This window comes from Labrus mixtus, chromosome 4 (genome assembly GCF_963584025.1).
Source record: "Labrus mixtus chromosome 4, fLabMix1.1, whole genome shotgun sequence".
NCBI classification, from domain to species: Eukaryota; Metazoa; Chordata; class Actinopteri; order Labriformes; family Labridae; genus Labrus; species Labrus mixtus.
The window spans coordinates 22,531,167-22,549,694 of record NC_083615.1 but is presented as its reverse complement, the minus strand read 5'-3'; the positions used below and the strand labels follow the sequence as shown (position 1 = coordinate 22,549,694).

At 40.0% G+C, this 18,528-nt stretch overlaps 3 protein-coding genes across 3 annotated transcripts; 1 reads left to right on the top strand and 2 right to left on the bottom strand.

The window, feature by feature from the left end:
* Window positions 1-209: 209 nt before the first annotated feature.
* On the bottom strand, window positions 210-2,996 carry chtf8 (CTF8, chromosome transmission fidelity factor 8 homolog (S. cerevisiae)). The gene is made up of 3 exons (XM_061036402.1): window positions 2,816-2,996; window positions 2,287-2,410; window positions 210-1,030 (listed from the first exon to the last, which is right to left on the bottom strand). The coding sequence occupies exons 1-3, from the start codon at window positions 2,833-2,835 to the stop codon at window positions 761-763; spliced, it is 414 nt and encodes a 137-aa protein (XP_060892385.1). The 5' UTR covers window positions 2,836-2,996; the 3' UTR covers window positions 210-760.
* A 293-nt stretch (window positions 2,997-3,289) lies between these two features.
* utp4 (UTP4 small subunit processome component) lies at window positions 3,290-11,660 on the top strand. Its single transcript, XM_061036401.1, has 17 exons — window positions 3,290-3,395; window positions 3,565-3,728; window positions 3,922-4,110; window positions 4,257-4,341; window positions 4,682-4,771; window positions 4,944-5,155; window positions 5,249-5,420; window positions 6,628-6,719; window positions 6,880-6,976; window positions 7,116-7,180; window positions 7,419-7,538; window positions 7,721-7,877; window positions 8,042-8,148; window positions 8,710-8,805; window positions 9,539-9,724; window positions 9,918-10,028; window positions 11,389-11,660. The coding sequence occupies exons 2-17, from the start codon at window positions 3,570-3,572 to the stop codon at window positions 11,503-11,505; spliced, it is 2,055 nt and encodes a 684-aa protein (XP_060892384.1). The 5' UTR covers window positions 3,290-3,395; window positions 3,565-3,569; the 3' UTR covers window positions 11,506-11,660.
* A 4,470-nt stretch (window positions 11,661-16,130) lies between these two features.
* il17c (interleukin 17c) lies at window positions 16,131-18,326 on the bottom strand. The gene is made up of 3 exons (XM_061036400.1): window positions 18,169-18,326; window positions 17,864-18,087; window positions 16,131-16,970 (listed from the first exon to the last, which is right to left on the bottom strand). Exons 1-3 carry the CDS (start codon window positions 18,253-18,255, stop codon window positions 16,709-16,711), a joined length of 573 nt encoding a protein of 190 aa, XP_060892383.1. The 5' UTR covers window positions 18,256-18,326; the 3' UTR covers window positions 16,131-16,708.
* Window positions 18,327-18,528: the final 202 nt, after the last annotated feature.

Sequence of the window (18,528 nt, the reverse complement as noted above, 5' to 3'; positions counted from 1 at the left end):
CACGGCTTGACTTAAATCCCTGTTCATTTATTCACCGCCCCTCTGCACATTCATCACAGGGATGTACAGCAGGAAAATTCCAAAGACTGACTGATCCACGGGGGGGTCACAGATCACCAAGATCGTTGCCATAACTGATTTGTTGAATGAAAACGGACCTTCTTTATGAAACTGTCACATCTATGATTTTTAAAAGATACTCTCAAAGCTTCCTATTTACACAAATAACTGTAATAAAAGAATATATGACATTATTAAACATTGACAACCATTTTTTTAGTGCAGACCATCAATTGCTTATCTGTGTTCCTCTGCTACATGTACAGCAGACAGTTCTCTGAGTATTATGGAGGCATAGTGCACTCTGGTAGACAAAGTCCTGATTTATCAGTCAAAGCACTGCAGTACATTTTCTGTAAAGGTTTAAAACTGTAATACAAATGCTGATACATATATACAGTATCTTATATAGGCCCATATTGGACAAATGATAGTGGTTGGACTCAAAAGAGAATTTATGTTGAGAACATTTCTTGTAAAGAGATTAAGCCATTTTATATCCAGGGCAAATATTCCATCAAAAACAAGGTCCCTCCTGACACTATGGTGTAAAGGCACAGAATCCTTTGCTTAGGGCCTTTCAGGTTCCACACGTTGCTCCTGATTCTGGTCAGTGTGCAGACGCTTATCCAAAAGTGTTAAGACTGACATGAACCCTTTAAAAAGCACTCTAACGAGTTCATGTCATTGAACAGTCCTTCTAAACCTTCTTGGGCACGTTGGTGATGATGGGTTTGGGGCGAGTCTTAAAGATCAGCTTCCGTTTGATGAGGGCAGACACAGAGTAAGTGGTGGTGGTGGGTCCTTGCTGGTTTGTTTCCATGGGCGTCTGTGTGACACCATCACTCTCATGGCCACCCAGACTATCCTGCGAATGCCCAGGTTGCTTGGTGAGGACAGCAAATGGTTTCTCCATTTTGACCTGCTTCCCATACAGAATATGATGTCCCACAATGAGCACTGGCACCCCCTGGTGGAGAAAAGAGGAAAGTCAGCTGAGTTAGACTAGACTGGTTTATGAGGAGAGGATCACCTGAGGAATGATTACATTCATATTATTTTACAACTTCGACTGATTATCATTCAGACCCAGAGCAATAGTACTGCTTGGCTCTACACATTTAATGGCTGCAGATCTTTTCCTGTTGTGATGTCATGCTCTGGAAATTTACGAAACTACCTTTCTCCGATATATACTATGCATGTACCTTATATCTATTAACATACCTAAAAGTACAGCCTGTTTTCTTTCAAAGAACCAAATTACCTTTATTTTCATTGTCCACATAGTAAATTGAAAATACATTTGCATTTCCATCCAAAGTACCCGGAACTTTGAATCCCAGACCCACTTATCAAGGACTAAGGCTGCTGAAGCCTGTGAGTGGTTCATGCATGTGCAAAAAGGCACAAAAACATCAATCAATCTTATTAATCTTATATTTGTATAGCACTTTTCATACAACAATGTATCACTTTTACATCAACATAAATCAAATAGCAACAAGATGAATCCCTCCACCACCCCTACCCCGCAATCCAAAAACTAAGGGAAAATAACCAGATAGAAACAGGTACTGAGGAATCGCTATCATTAATTCTTAATGAGGAAACACAGGGGGTTAAAAATGCAATAAAATGAGATTCAGTTAAAAGCTAGACTTAAAAAGGTAGGTCTTGAGTTTGCTCTTAAAAATGTTTACATTGTGTTCTGCCTACAGGTCTCCAGGTAAATTGTTCCACAGACGGGGGCCATTGTAAGAAAAAGATGCCTCACTGTAGGTTTTAGTTTGGACGTGTGGAACAACTAAAAGACCACTTCCAGAAGACCTGAGGGCTCTGGTGGGCTCATAAGTTAAAAGCAAATGGGATAAATAGGTGGGAGCAAGACCATTAAGAGCTTTAAAAACCAATAAGAAAATCCTAAAATCAATTCTATAACAAACGGGTGCCAATGCAGAGACTTTAAAATCGGTGTAAATGTGTGTTCTCTTTCTGGTATTCGTCAGCAGTCTTGCAGCTGAATTTTGGAGAAGCTGCAACTGAGAAATGATCTTTTTCAGAAGACCAAAAAGAAGAGCATTACAGTGATCAAGTCTACAGGTGATAAAAGCATGAATAGGCGTCTCTGCATTAGCTTGCATAAAACATAAAACACATTTCTACATTTAATCCGCTATGACGAAGAAAAAAGCACATCCATGCACACACAGTTAATTTCTTTACCTCTTTGGTGTACAGCAGGTCTCCCATCACATTTCCAACCAGACCAGAGTTGTGTCTGGAAACCACTTCTCCCTGCAGCTCCACCAGCAGCCATTCAGGAGGACTGCTGCTGTCCACACTGCCTCTGCATAAGACACAGAGATATCCCCTCAACTCATGGAAACAGGTCAGCCCATATTAAGACTTGATTCAGGATATAACAATGTCAACAAAAAGAAAAGGGGATGACGGAGCCACACCAAACTCAACTCAAACACACTGTGAAGACACATCATCTGTGTGATCGATTGGCATGTTTCAAGGTTTCATTAGTAACACATTATAGATAAATGTCAGCTTTAACAAACTCCAGTATTCATCCTTCGTTTAATCCCGATGTTTTAATATGCACTAGTTTTACTAAAATCTTATCCACAGCCCTGTCCTCGTCTCTTAGACTTAGACCCGTAGACTGTAAACATTACGGTTCCACCACACATTTAAAGAAAGGCTGTAGAAATATATCAGAACTATTGTGAACCTATCTTACCTTATGACTATTTGGACCATAGTTCGACCACAAGCTCTTCTTTGTTAGTTCAAATGTAATTAAACGTAAAATTGACAACTTTTAAACATTCACCATTAACCTGGTCCGGGTCCGACCAAACAATCACACCGTGGTTTACTCTGCGTTAGTATTTCCCGCCAGCTGTGCGTGCTGTGCGCAATGCTGTGCGTGACGTGACACTTCTTCTTCGTCTTCATTAAAGGCAGTTGGAAACTACTATTCAGATGCGTTACCGCCACCACAGGGCGGGTCGAACTACTCTGTTAACCGGAGAACTGTGAGAAATACACGTGTTTTATTTAAATACATTTATTTTTTATAAAGGAATGACACAAATTAGGTTTTTATATTTTCCTTCCGCATATCTAAATAATAGTTAAATAAATAATAAAATAATAAAAGCTTTCCTATTATGTTTTATGGATGACGTATTTCCGTTTAGTTTAGCGTGTTTGTGTTATTCGTTTCCGGTTCATAGGTTCCCAACGTGGCTTCTGATGTTTTCCAGCGTGTGGAGTTTATAGATAAGAAAGTAAAGACACACCTCAGAGAACAACAGGTATATGCTTTGTAATATGGTGTGTAAATACAATTTAGTTTAACGTAATTATTGGGAACATTGTGTGTTCTGCGGTGTGACGCTTGTGAAGTTTTGATTTGGCTAACGCACATCCGCACTTCAGGTAATATTTTGATGCATCAATAACAACCTTGTTTTGTGTTTTTAGTGAAAATGGGCGAGTTTAAGGTGCACCGTGTTCGGTTCTTCGACTACATGCCCTGTGCTATCAGCGCCATGGCGTTTAACAGACACACGGAGCGGCTGGCTGTGGCCCGGGCTGATGGAGCTGTGGAGGTCTTCTGCTTCGCTGACAACTATTTTCAAGAGAAGGTAAGGGCTCTAATGAAGTCCAGATAACCTCACGACATGATCCATAACAATCATCTCAAGTTGCATCCTCCTTGAATAACCTTTTGCAGATAGAGATCGTGATCCTAAACTGCTCAGTGTGTCAGTGAAGTTGTGAACAGTGTCCCACAGGTAAGATCAACATTAAGGATAACCTCCACATTTCGATTCACAGGTGATTCCAGGACAGGACGGCAGGGCTGTTGAGGCTCTGTGTTGGGTGGGCCAGCGTCTGTTCAGTGCTGGTTTGAATGGAGAGATCACAGAGTATGACCTGGAGAACCTGAGGCCCAGGTACACAGTGGAGGCCTACGGAGGACCAATCTGGACCATCAGCAGCAACAGCCAGGGGACTCTGCTGGCGGTAAGTCATCACCTGGGAATTCACAACATTTATTCTGTGTCTTGTGCTGAAAATAATTCCACCCAGGCTAATAGTGTCTTGGTAAGCATTTCAGAGATAAGTCTCGTCTAGTCTTGAACTTATTAAGTCATTCTTTTCTGTTTCAGGTGGGCTGTGACGATGGGACTGTGAAGATGTTTGAAATACTGGAGGAGATAATTCAGTTTCAAAGAAACCTGGACAGGCAGAAAGGTAAGAAAACAAGCTTATTTGGGAAACAAAAATACTTTTTTAAACCAAACTATGGAGAATATTATCAATAATAGTATTGGTATCATAAATAAGTTGTTTTCACATGGCAAATAAGTCAAATTAAAACACGAAGAACATTTTTGGCACAGAACTAAAGACTTGTGCTCCTGCTTCATGTGTGATGGTCAGAGAGGATAACTGGTGTGGTTGTAACTTTGCACAATTACAATTATTAACTTGCCTTCTTCCAAGAAATGTGTTCAGTACTTTGTTATGGGTGGCTAATGGTGGATCCTGCTGAAACATTCCATTTTTAATTTTGTATTATTTGATTCTGTAGGTCGTATTATATCTCTCTCCTGGCATCCCTCTGGTACACTGATTGCTGCAGGCATGATGGACATGATCAGAATTTTTGACGCTGAAACAGGTAACAAGAGACAACTCAGTACTGAAAAGATTAGCACAACATTTAAATCTTCCAATTGAAGATGCACAGCTAAGTTTGGTGTCTGTTGAAATCTTCATCAACATGTATTTCTTAAATCACCTGATGATAGGATTATGACCCCTCAGTTTTTGTATGTTTACGCCGATCTCAGGCCACACCACACACAGGCTGCTGGTGGAGAGGGGCGTCGGAGCATCCAAGAGCAAAGAGGTGGTGGTGTGGAGCATTGTGTTCCTCTCTGACCACACCATCATTAGCGGCGACTCTGCGGGAAAGGTCCAGATCTGGGACGGATTCACAGGGACTCTGGTCAGAACTCACCTTGTCACCAAGTGGGATGTTCTGGCTCTGTCTGTTTCACCGGTGTGTTTAGAAGAATTACAGGTTAAAGTGACCTTTTTAGTTTCATGTCACAACAGAGTCAGACTGATGTTAAATCTTCTGAATATGTCACAGGATGAGAGCAGTCTGGTAGCGGGGACATCAGAGGGAACCATCGTCCAGTTTCAGTTCCTTTCCTCCACTGTGGACCAGCAGGATAAAGAGTGGATCAGAACAAGGACCTTCAAAAACCACTCACATGATGTGAGGGCGCTCGTCCACACAGACACTGCAGTGGTTTCTGGAGGTCAGTGTTTCATATGCAGTTATTGTTTTTTTAAATACCTTAAAGGAGAAAAATGTAAGATCTCTACTGAATTAAATCATGAGATGACCTTACTATACCATCAGACATTAAGGAAACATGCTATGTTAAAGTGCTGGCAACAATGCGAGGAAGAGCTGCTAAACACTGAAGCTTCAGTGTCCGCTATATGGAAACCTGCATGCACATCAACTCTAGGGAGGAGGGGGCAGCTCTCTCCAATGTTTTGAATTTGGACTGCGGTACCAATAAGTTACATATTTCTAATTTATTATTAAATCTGAACAATACGAGAATCTCAGCACTTGGTGCAAATTTGGTGCAAAACAGAAAGTAAAGAATAAAAAATCAAAGCAAACAGCAGACCTCCTACCTCCAAGAACCCAAATGTAGGTAAAATGATCAACCAAAAAATATAAAGAATATAAATTGATTTTTGTAATTCAGCTGTGCAGCAATGTGCAAGATATTGTCCAGGAAGTATATAAACATTACAGTATGAAAAACACAGAACATTTTAAAGATAAGAGTTCAAAGTAAGTGTAATAAAATGTAAAGTGTTGAAGTTACCAGATGATCAAGAGTGAATGAGACCTCAAATCATCTGGCTTTAAACCACAATAATAGTACAAGAGATATTGCATCTCTCCATCCTTTCTCTTCAACTTGTTTTTTTTGACCAGTTCTTATTTTCAGAAGATTGTTTTGAATGTTATAAAATGGTTATTGTCTCAACCACCGTCAGAAGGGTTTGCATTGTATTTGACAGATTGAATAAAAACAGTTTTTATATAGTTTTCACAAGTTTTCTTAAACGCTTGTGTGACTTGGCTGTATGATAGAGGCTTAAATTTAAAAACAGCATTCACTGTCAGGTTCAGTGTTAATAGAAAGTATATGATAAAAACATCCTCATTGTTAATTAATCTTTACTTTAGACAACCTACATCACCAATGCATAATACCGATGTGATTCTCGGTCTTCAGACATGGTGTAAGGGCTGTTCAGACTGGCTGTGCTGAAACAGTCAAAATCAGATTTTTTTCTGTAGTGCTTGATTCTATTATTACAGACACTGATTTTTTTTTGTCAAAATCACAAGAAATCTTCTGAAAGAATTAATCAAAATCTACTTGTGAATTTGTTGTATGACGCCACGGTACGTTTTCCTGTATATTATCCCGTCAGGTATGGACACCCAGCTGGTCGTGCGACCCCTGCTGGACAAGGTGGAGAAGAAAACTCAGGAGTCAGCTCTGCGCAAAATAGCATTCCCACACGTGAGTACATATGTAGCTGGAAAAAACAGTCATCACAGTACATTTTGATAAGTGCTATAAAAGACAGTTCTTATAGTTTGACGTGTGATGGTATATAAAGAAAAAGAAATCATGTTTGTTGCTATGGCGACACGCTCAACTCTTTCTGTACTCCAAACAGAGAAATCTGGTGTGCTGTGCAAAAAAAGCAGGACTGCTGCTCTTCCAGTTCCCCGACCATTTAGAGGTGTGGAGAGTCGGGGAGAGCGATGGACACGGTGAGGTCAACACACACACACACACACACACACACACACACACACACACAAATGTATTATAGTGCAAGATACTGCAAACAGCATACGTGATAGAGAAAGTTTAATGGGAGCTCACAGTGTAATAACTGTGTGTTAACAGGAAAGCCTGGTGACAGTCTGCTTGTGAAGAGGAAGCCAGAGAAACTGATCCAGCTGAAGACGAAGGTATGTTTGGATGCCTTCCATCTACCGTATATCTTTTGTTTTATATTAGACATCTGTACTGTAAGTCGCTTCCAGTCACTGACAAAAAGTTAAAACAAGGTCTGGCATCCATGGAGGTTGAGATATGTTGCCAAAGTGGAAGTTTAACACGGTGTTGTCTCATCAGCCATCTTGATATCATGACAATAACTGAAAAATCCCAAACCATTACAAACTTGGTGTGTTCTGACTGTTGCAGGGGGAGGATCATATCTGCTGCAGTGCTTTGTCTCCATGTGGAGGCTGGCTGGCTTACTCTACAGTCTCCAGTGTCCGTCTGTACAGATTACAGTACAACAACAACATCAGTATCACAAAGGTGAGCCCCCTCCTCTGCTGTGTAAAACATCTGCAACTAGAGCATCAGCTATGAGCATTTGGATCTGTAATGCATGGCGATGTAGTCCATAGTTTAACCCTGACATGACAGGCTGTGTGTGTAGGTTATGAGGAGCTTGATGACTCTCATCCCTCTTGTCTTCCTCCTCTTCCTCTCTTCAGGTCTCCAGACTACCTAAAGAGCTTCGCTGGGCTCATCAGCTCTGCTTCTCCTCAGACTCCTCCAAACTCTTTGCCTCCTCCACTCACTCTACTGTCGTTGTTGTAGCCCTAAACCAGCTGGAGTGCAAATACCTTCAAACCCTCAAACCCAAGTCAGGTGAGTCTGAGTCTAGGATACTTGTATTATTCTGACCCGAATTGAAAACGAGCAATGACACTATTTGTGTTAATTTGCAAATACAGCACGCACGTACTACTTGACCCATCATCCTGCAACTTTCATTTTGTTCTATGTATAAAGAGTCTTTGTGTGCGTTTCAGGCTCCAGACAGCCGGTCCACCTGCTGTTTGCCAGTGAAGATGGGAAGTGGCTCGCGTCAGCAAACACAGACTGTGAGGTTCACGTCTACAATCTTCAAAAGCTAAAGGTAAGATATAGGGTTGGGAATCACCAGAGTCCCAGTGATACGACATTATCGCGATACTCGAGACACGATACGATTCTATTGCGATTTTTAACATTTTGCGATATTCTGAGAATTGCGATACAATATGTTGCGATTTAGCTTTTTAACTCTTTATTATGTCCACTACACAAAACAAAATCAAGAACTGTTTTGTCAAATAAGATAACATTCTCAGTCTGTTCATCTCACTTCAGTCTTTTTATTTGTATTTCAGTCTAATTGAACTTGAACATGAATTCTTAACAATGCAACTTGTTCAAAATGAATTGTGCAACCCCTTCAGCAGTTACAAATAAAAAAAACATATCTAAAATATCATAATAAAAATATCGATACTTGGCCGCCATGAGGCGATATAATATTGCGATACTTTACTGTATCGATTTTTTACCCCACCTCTTGTAACATGTAAGAACTGAGATATTTTTCCTGTGTTCATATTTTAAACTTAAACTGTTCTTCCTTGATTGGTATAGATAAAGCATCAACAGTAAGTTATTTTTGTCTTGTTTATGTTTACAGCTTCATTGTACAGTTCCAGTGTACAACTCCTGCCCCACCGCCGTAGCCATCAACCCAGCCACAAGCAACCTGGTGGTGGCGCATGCTGACCAGCAGGTACACAAAAACTTCAGACTGCTAATCATATCCCCTGCCTCAAAACAATAGACAAGCACAACATTTATAGAGAATTAGAGTATTCTGGATTTTTGTGTGATTGCTTCCGCTATCCGCTACGTAACAGACTATCATGGCTGAAAGGTCATCCTAAAACAGTCTTAAGTACATCAAGTGAAAGTGCTGACAGGATCAGATTGTTTTTCAAATTGTTGCATGAAGTGAACCTAGAGCAGACGTAGATCTTTTTTCTTTTACAAAAAGATTCTCTTTGGACCAGAAACAACCATGACATCACTTTACCCAAAGCCATCCTTTCCCTTACAAATAAAGGAGATGCTTTTCTACCACTGCCTCAGTTTGTTAGTTTTTATGTGTTATTGTGGGTTAAATGAACATTGTTGGATCCAAACTAATTGTTGTGCAATAACAAAAAAAAGTGAGCTATCAAGTCAGCAGCAGACCACTAACTGCTTTGGTCTGCTAAAATGACGGTTTTGTCAGTGGAGGTTTGGGAGAGGGATTTTAACCTTCTAATGGACATACTTCTATCATGTGCCTTCACCCTCAAGAATAGAATTGTAGCTTTTACGTCTGTGTCACAGTTGTAGTTGTAGTAAGGCCAAAGTTCAAAAATACAGAATTTCTCTTTGAAGTTTCTTAATGCTAAATCTGAGGTGGGTATTCTCTGGATCTGATTACAGTGTGTGTTTTCTGCTGAATGTGTTTGCAGATCTTTGAGTACTCCCTGGTGCAGAAGGAGTACACAGAGTGGAGCCGGAAGCTGCAGAAACAAGGACTGCACTACCTGTGGCTGGAGAGGGACACACTCATCACGAACATCACCTTCAATCCTAAAAACCCGGCTCACATCATCCTGCACGACATGTTCATGTTCTGCATCGTTGATCAAAGTCTGGTAAGTGAGCTCTCATCATTTCCCTGGATGCGTATACTTGGACCCCAGGAAGAATAGCGGCAGCAATGCTACAGCTAATGGGGATCCTAATGAGCTAAACTAACTAAACTTGCTCTGATTAAATATCAGAATGCTGCTGGATGTTCTAAATGCTACTATACTTACAATTGTGTGTGTCCTTTTTCATGTGCAGCCACTTCCTGAAGCGAAGGCTATCCTCTACAATCAGATGACACTGAGGAGTCTTCCTGAGCCAGAGAGGATACGACACAGCCATGCCTTTAAGATATGCAAGAATTTTCAGGTACCATCATCATCCTGAACACAGTGGAGCTTCACTTTATCTTTGACCCAGAATAAACAGGCGTGATTAGTATTAAGCACAGGTGGTACATCAGTGAGGGATGTTGTTAAAAGGAAGAGTTAGTAGCATTGTCTTTTGCAGCTCGTAAACACACAACATTCAAACTTCGCCCCTCCTCCTGGGCTCATCACCACACTCACAGCACTCACCGCAGGACTTATATGTATGTTTACTTCCGTATACCTACACTGCATTCCACAGCACTCTAGCACAAGCTAACACAAGCTAACACAAGCTAGCACAAGCTAACACAGGTATTTGTCAGCTGTCTGTTCAACAGAAAGCAGGCCAACTCCTCTTCCCCGGGTGAAAGCCAAACGAAAGTCCACCCTTGTTTAGGAACAGGCTTTATCCACGTGGTGTCTCACCTCACTATGATCTACTTTCTTTCTGTAAGTCAGCGTCAGTCATAATCACCCGGTTTGAATAGCGTCCAATTGCTCAATTGTATCCACTCCAGTCATTGTCTGGGGGAAATGCATCCACTCTCCGCCCAGCAATGTCAACCAAAACAAAACAAACATCAAAATCCATAGTAGAAGTACTGTATATATTTCCTTTTTTGGGGGGGAAAGCTACTGACTATCTTTAAGGTAATGGTAAGACAATGGGATAGGATCCAAGAAGTCCAGTTAGAGTTACAGAGGAATGTGTTTTCAGGCTGGTCAGATGCCAAAACACTGAAAAATCCTACACCATTGTGCAACTGTGGAAAATTCGAATGGCAGAAATTATTTAAATCATCTTTACAAGAGTGAGGTAGAAGTAGAAACATGACATTGTCTTGAAGATTCTACAATACACAAGTGATGGTACCATTTTCTCCTTTCCATAATTAATTTTGTGACATTTATACAAACGTTTACTTATTTTGTAGCGATGCACTGTTGTTGTTGTTGTTGTTTGCTATTGTCACTAGTAAATCAGTTCTTTGGTGCTCTCTGGGAGAATTGAACAGCAGCATCTATGAATGGTGGCAGTACAGTGTGATTAGCTGTAAATGCTACTGTTGTGGTGTTGCATAGAAGAAAACATTTCTGATGCTAAAGCGGTGGTGATGGCACGTCGATAAATGATCCCACTTTTAAGCAGTATGTGCAGCATTGTTTTTAAATTGGAACACTTCCACTGTGACAGTAATGCTGTCAACCACCATCTAAACGTTAAGTGTGTTTTAAAGTAGCATCCAAATTTGATCCAGATTACAGTCACATTGTGTTGTTAACTCTACACTGATGGATGTTTATTTCAATCAACTTTGTATGAACTGATGTTCTAATGGTTTCATTTGTTTCCACAGCACCTCCTGTGTGTGACTTTACTGGAGGACCACTCTCTTGTTGTGGTGGAACGCCCCCTGCTGGAGATAATGTCTCAGCTGCCTGCACCTGTCCGGCAGAAGAAGTTTGCTACATAAGTGAACTGTCAGAGAACAATGGATCATTTTCATAAATCACTGTAACCTCCACATCTGAACTCATTTTTAACAAATGTCAATGTGTCTCCACTTTGTAAAAAAAAAAAAAAGCCTTGATTAAAAAAAGAAGAAATAAATAGATCTATTTACTGTCATTCCTGTCGACTTAATCCATTTCCTGTTTGTGAATTTAGTTATCAAGCTGCCATTGAAGGAAAAAAACAGATGCAAATTTGAAGGTCACATTATACTCTTGTTCACCCAGTTTAAATAAGTCTCAGAGCTCTCCAAAACATGTCTGTGAAGTTTCTAGTTGTAAATCCACTCTGATCCTGTATTTGATCATACCTATAAACTCATCTATTCAGCCCTGTTCAGAACTGGCTGTTTCTGTGTCTGTACCTTTAAATGCAGGTGAGCTGTGTTTGACCACGCCCCCTCTCTGGAAGGGTTTAGGTGGCTCTGGCTTTCTGGCTACATGCCCAATTGTTTACGGTGAGGAGGTGTACTCAGGTCAGAACAAATACCTAGCTGTGGGAGTTTCACCCACATGGGGGAGGGGTTACTGCCCTTTGTGATGTCATGAAGGGAAATCTCCAAACAGCCTGTTTGAGCTCACATTTTCTGAAAAGTGGAGCAGGCAAAAGACTTCTTAGATACAAGAAGGATGTTTAACAAGGGGAAAAAAAGGATTGGATCCACTGCAATGGAGGATGATAGTATTATAAATAACAAACAAATGAAAACCGCGCAGAAAACAATTGACTGACAATTTATAATTTGGGCGAGTGAACGAGTGGTACGTTTCTTCATAAGTATGCTCTGTATTCACATAGACACATAGACAGCCACCTTTATTTCATTGGAATAAGGTTACAAAGCAAGCTGATATCAGCATGTGAAGAGCCTGCTGCACAGGTGGGCATGTGATTTCAAACATTTTGTAGGCTATATACCTTTAAAGTACGTCTTACAAATCATCACACAGATGTTAATTACATATATACATGACACTGAGGAGTCTTCCTGAGCCAGAGAGGATACGGCACAGCCATGCATTTAAGATATGCAAGAATTTTCAGTTACCGTCATCATCATCCTGAACACAGTGGAGCTTAACTTTACTTAAAGTGTTCATAATTATACAATGTCTGACTAGATTCTATGATTGACTTTTTTCTCCAGTTTTTTGGATCAACCAATCACAGCTTCTGAACAAATGTGTCATACCTAGCAACAGGGTCAACCACACCTCCTCACTAAGATAAAAGTTTCTGTCTCTTCCTCGCTCTGAGCCCTGAGAATGTTCCTAAAGCACTGCTAAGACTCCTTGCTAGGATTTCTTAAGCAAAGTTAGAAGCGCTCTGAGAGGATTCTCAGTATGTTTGTGAATACGGGCCCTGCTCTTTTAGTAGAATTAGTTTGATTAAAATCCATTGGCCTGAAAGATAACATGCAGCCAGAACAGCTGGTAACAGTTAAATTTTTTTTGTTCAAATAAGGAAATCTAGTGAGGCAAATTCAACTTTATTCACTGTTATTCACTATTTGTTAGAAGGTATGTTTCAGCATAACACAGAAGACAATCAGAGGAAAAACAATTAGTGGAAGAACGAAAAAAAATGAGACAATTTTGACTTGGTTTAAACAGCCTACTTGTGTAACCATTATCTCAACATGAACAAGCATTGATATTGAATCTAAATGGAACAGCTTGTATGGTAGAGATACACATCAGACAGCAGAGGTCACTGTTGTCTTATTTCATCCTATTCTATACAGCGGCTGTGGCTCAGTTGGTAGAGTCATCGTCTCTCAACCGGAAGGACACTTAACCCCAAATTGCTCCCACTGCTTTGTCAGCGGCGTATGAATGTGTATGAATGGGATTAGTTACTTCTGATGGTCTCACTTCATAGCAACCACTGCCATCAGTGTGTGAATGTGTAGGTGTGACATGTGGTGTAAAAGTGCTTTGAGTAGTCTGAAGACTAGAAAAGCGTTATATAAGCTCAAATCCATTTACCATGTACTTTAGGAAGGCCGGTGGGCAAAGCTGACATGTTGTCAGCAGGTGGTGATTTTAGGATATTAAAAATAGGTTATCATTTAAAAAAATAGAAAATATATCAAGTAACTGGATGCCAAAACATGAAGTGCATCCAGAAAATTAAATGTCTCCAGGTTTTTCTTTTTCCTGTCCGCTCTCCACTTCCTTTCTTTACTTCTCCACTCTCTTCCTTTTTCCCTTCCTACCTTAACCATTGTGAAGTTAATCTGTAAAAAGGGATTCTCAGAGAGCAGATCTGAACTAATTTCAACATATATATATATTTTTTGAGTATTGAGTGACAGGTTTTTTTTTTTGGTTGGAAGGCTAACAAGAGGGGCCAAGAACTTGGTGCTGTTCTGGGACGCATGGGCCCATGGAAATAGAAGTAGAATTGAGCATACAGTTTAAACAGCCAGCGTGTAGCTCATGTGGCCCTTCAGCAACCAATCTGGACTAATAAATGCACATCAGGACAATTAGGCAGGGCTCCAGTCGGCTCAGTTCGGGGGTTGGGTCTTCTTGGGTGTGTTGACCTTATGTTGACATTATGTGAACTCACAGATTAAGGCTGCTTTAGTTTCATAAATACAGGTTGTACAAATTTAATTGCAGGCAGGTGCGTCATGTTTTCACTGCTATGTCAATTACGGTAAGTGTTGCAACAATTAAAGCCTTTACATAACCGTGCCACAGCGTGTGGCCCACTTGGTGCTTTATTGTTTCTCTGTTTTATAGTATTGAAGTTATTTTTTAGCAGGCTGGATTTTGCTTCTGCGGATTATTTTCATGTTTTTTTCCCCCATTCTTTATTATTTGTATATTACTCTCTACATCATGGTGTAGTGTGACATGCACACTGTGTATGTCACACTTACAGGACAGCCACCACATCGTGGTTTTAAAACTTACACAAAGCATGCTCTATTTAGTTGTTAAATCAATCATCATACTTTATGTTTAATATGGAGGTTTAACTTGTATATATTCTTTTCTGATGGATGCCTGCCTTGGAGAGATTTTATTGATGATATTTATATATATATCCTTTATAAGTCTTTGTGGATTTGCTGTTCTTTAATTACCACAACAGGTACGTCTTTGCACGTCATTTCTATTCATGCCATGAATTGTTAGTCGGTTGATGTCACTCTCACTCAGCTCAGCAGCAACAACTACTTCCTCTATTTAACCAGCACACAAAGCTTAGCTGGTTTTGAGTTTTTTATAGAAAAACTACAGAGAAACAACATGGACAAATAAATGTGATCTCAGTGAGGACTACTTTTCTCTTTCGCTTTAGTGGGGAGTCCGATTTGGTCTCTGAGGGAACTTCTGAAGCTGGTTAATAAATACAAGTGGGAAAATACAGTACAATGTGAGGTTTGTATACTTCACTGTTTCAAACACAAGAAAATCACATCAGACATAAATGTGAAATGCTTCGGCTTTGGAATAGACTTGTAAAGATGTTGGATCAGAGACTCACAAATTTTTTTTTTATTTGGGATACCTGCCATTGTCACCTATGGGCAAAGGAGATAAAATCTGTATTCCATAAGAATAATATGTTCTTTATTTTTCTAAATAAGTTAACTTGTGATATTCAGGAGATAAAAAATAATATGTTTCTAATGTACAAAGAGAAATGGTCTGTGGATATATGGTGAAAACCAAAACTACATAAGAACATACTGTCTCATAAAGGATTGCTACAGTGTAGAAGCCTATGCTAAATTGAATTTAACCAAAAGACAGAGATCCCTCTGCGCTCAGCTACGTTCAGTAACATTGCCTTTAGCTTTAGAGACCGGCAGGTTTAATGCCATTCCAGAGGAAGACCGAGTTTGTTTGTTGTGTGAGTTAGGAGAAATTGAAAACAAGATTCACTTTCTGTTTTACTGTCCGATGTACAGTATGCTGACATCAGGGATGTTCTTTTTAAAAGAATGTCTCCAATTTATGTTGATTTCTTTTGGCTAGACGATTATGAAAAACTTGAGTTGTGTTTTAAAAAAGGAACTTTTGTTATAGCAGATTTTGTTTGTAAAGCCTGGGAAAAAAGACAGAACACGTTGTTTAAGACTGAACTGTGACAGGAGCCGGCGACTTTGTAATGTTATGATTTGTAAATGTGAACCACTGCAACTGAATTCTTTGGTGTCTTATAAGCCCATGAGGGTTGGGCACTGCATGACACGAAAATAAATGAATCATATCAAATATATTTGGATTGCATCAGCCAGGTTTAAATGAAACGGCTATGGAAAAGTAACACTTATTCTGAACAAATAAAACATAAACATGGCAGCTTTTAACAGTGCTGATATCCATCTTAATGTCCAATGTGGTCGCTTCAGCTCCCCAAAGCCAACATGTCGACATTCAAACTGCAAACTCCAGGCTACAAAACAGGAATTTAAAACTAAAGGGAGATTTCACAGAATGCAAGTTAACTGCCTAAAGAGAAAATGATCAAATAAAACCTACTGATGTTGGCAAACCTTTTTTTAAGGATTGTTTTCCAGCAGTAGTATAAGAAAAGTCTACAGAAAGACACTGAGAATGTTTATCCTTTCAAATCATTTCTTTATTTTGTTTCAATGAAGGTGAACTCTTGAGTAAGACTTATAAAGTCCTACTGGGAGGACCCACAAGATATCACACATACATAAATACCAAGTCTTCTTCATCTTAGAATTCTTCAAATCCTCAAACATTCAAATTACAAAACAAACAAAATAAATAGATAGTTAATAAAATATTATTAGCAGTTAAATTATTACTTCTTAAAACTATACAATAGCTATTCTCAGCGATGACAAGGCCATCAATATAAAAGACAAGAGTAAAATACCCATTTACATGAGCTGCACTATGCAGAGCTGTAACAAAGTCCTGATAAAAAGCACACATGGCCTATAAAGACCTAAATAACACAATATAGATTATCATATGATGATTTGACAATAAATAGGCCTATAAAAACAGGCAGATGTGACCTCCACTTGTGAAGCCTTATTAATTATCTCAATAGTGCAATCTGTGCTTTGAGTTCCAGCCAACCGTCACTCACTCATCACACTGTGATACACCCTGAGCTAGACTCGTGCTGCATTTTAAAACAAACACAACCTTAACTCCTGTAGTTTGTCACTGTACCAGATTGGGTCTGGCACAGTGACAGCCAACAGCCACGTCCACATGAACAGTTGTTAAAGAGTATGTCTGTTTATCCTTGCAGAGCTCCTTCTTCAGAAACATCCTGCTCGTCTTTATGGGGACTGAGTTGTAGGCATCACTCATTACTAGTCTCTTCTCCGCATCTGGGCTGTTCTCGATCAAGATGCATCCGCTGCACAGACACTCAGCTTCGTAGTAAGTGGAAGGAAAGAACGCGGTGTTGGTTCGAATTCTGGAAAAAAAAAGAGCAGATTATCAAAATAAGGAATGGAGTTGTTCCGAGGCGTTTGACATCTAATACAATTGTGCTTCGCTGAAATCATAACTGATAACTGTTTTCTAAAACGATAAACTATTATTCAATAATAAAACTATTAAGAGTTATATGTAGATGTTAAATATGTCAAATATTTGTTTAATGCATGATAATGCACAGAGAACAACTCAAGACAGCAGCACAACATAATTTCCCATGATGCAGGTCTATACTGCTGTTATAATGTAAAAAAAAATCATATTTTTGTCAACAGAGTTTCTGGGCTTTGCAGAGAGCAATGTAACAACTCGACCAAAAGGTCTGACTCTAAAAAGAATAAAATCTGAGCCTGTCAGTGGTGAATGGAAGCACTTCAAGTGGATCTACTTTGACTGAGTGGCATTTGTGTTTATCTTTCAGCTATTAAAGTCTATTCAAACACTTGTGAGCTGAAGCTGTATACTTGGACAGTTCTACGTGTTACAGCCTACAGGTTTAGTTCTATGTAAAAACAAGTCATCACTTCTATTAAACCCATTTCACACAGCTAAAATAATTATCCGATTTGCGAGCGGATGTGCACTTTCACAGTGATGGATGCAGAGTGCTCGCCCTCTCTGGAGCCGAGGTGTGGCTCACGCAAACTGCGCGTCATCGGCGCTTTCACATTAAATATTGGGGTATCTTTAGATTAGGCTAGATAAATTCATCCCTGCACGCACAGTGGGTATGTTATGGATAACAGCAGATACATTAAGTAAGCTTGAGCCCAGTTTTCAAAAGGAGGGATTTCATCCGGTAAATTCACTTATAGGTTAGTTTTCATTAATTAATTAAACCTTTATAGTGTAAACGGCGGTGTTACTTACACTTGTCTCCAGGGGGACAGGGACCTTCCGTTCAGATCCATTGGCGGATAATTACGGTACAGCTCCACGGGACAGGCGGGTTCCGTCGGTGACTTCGTGGTAGATAGCGTCAAAGGCTGCTGGTAGTGTCTCCGCAGCTTCCTATCCGCTGCCTCTTCCAGCTGGCTCTCGTTGAAGCATTGGGAAGTAAACACGGGCACGATTAACAGTCCAAAGAGGAGAATCTGGGGAGGAGCAGAGAGTCAGCTGGAGTGATGGAAGGCGAAAAGAGCAGCCTGCCATTTCTGTCTGACTCTGTCACTTACCTTCTTCACGTCCATTTCTGTTTCTTTTTTTTTCTCTCGCTTCAGACTTCTATCGAGGGGATCTGCTTTGCTTTGGCTGTCCATCATGCTCACACGCCGACTTTTATTCAGGCGTGTTTGTGGGAAAATCCGGCGGCACCAGGAAATGGAAACTCTTCCTCTTTGGCTCATAGGTAGGCAGACAGGTGTGAGTGCCCACGTGTGCTGTCATAGGAATGCATCAGCTCAGCAGAGGAATTTTACGCACACAAACAAACGCACACACTGGTGTGCAGTTAGGCAAATTTATGATTGATTATCAAACTGGAGAGCTCACAGTCTACTCTGTGTAAAAAATGTCCTCTAGGGACCAACAACAGG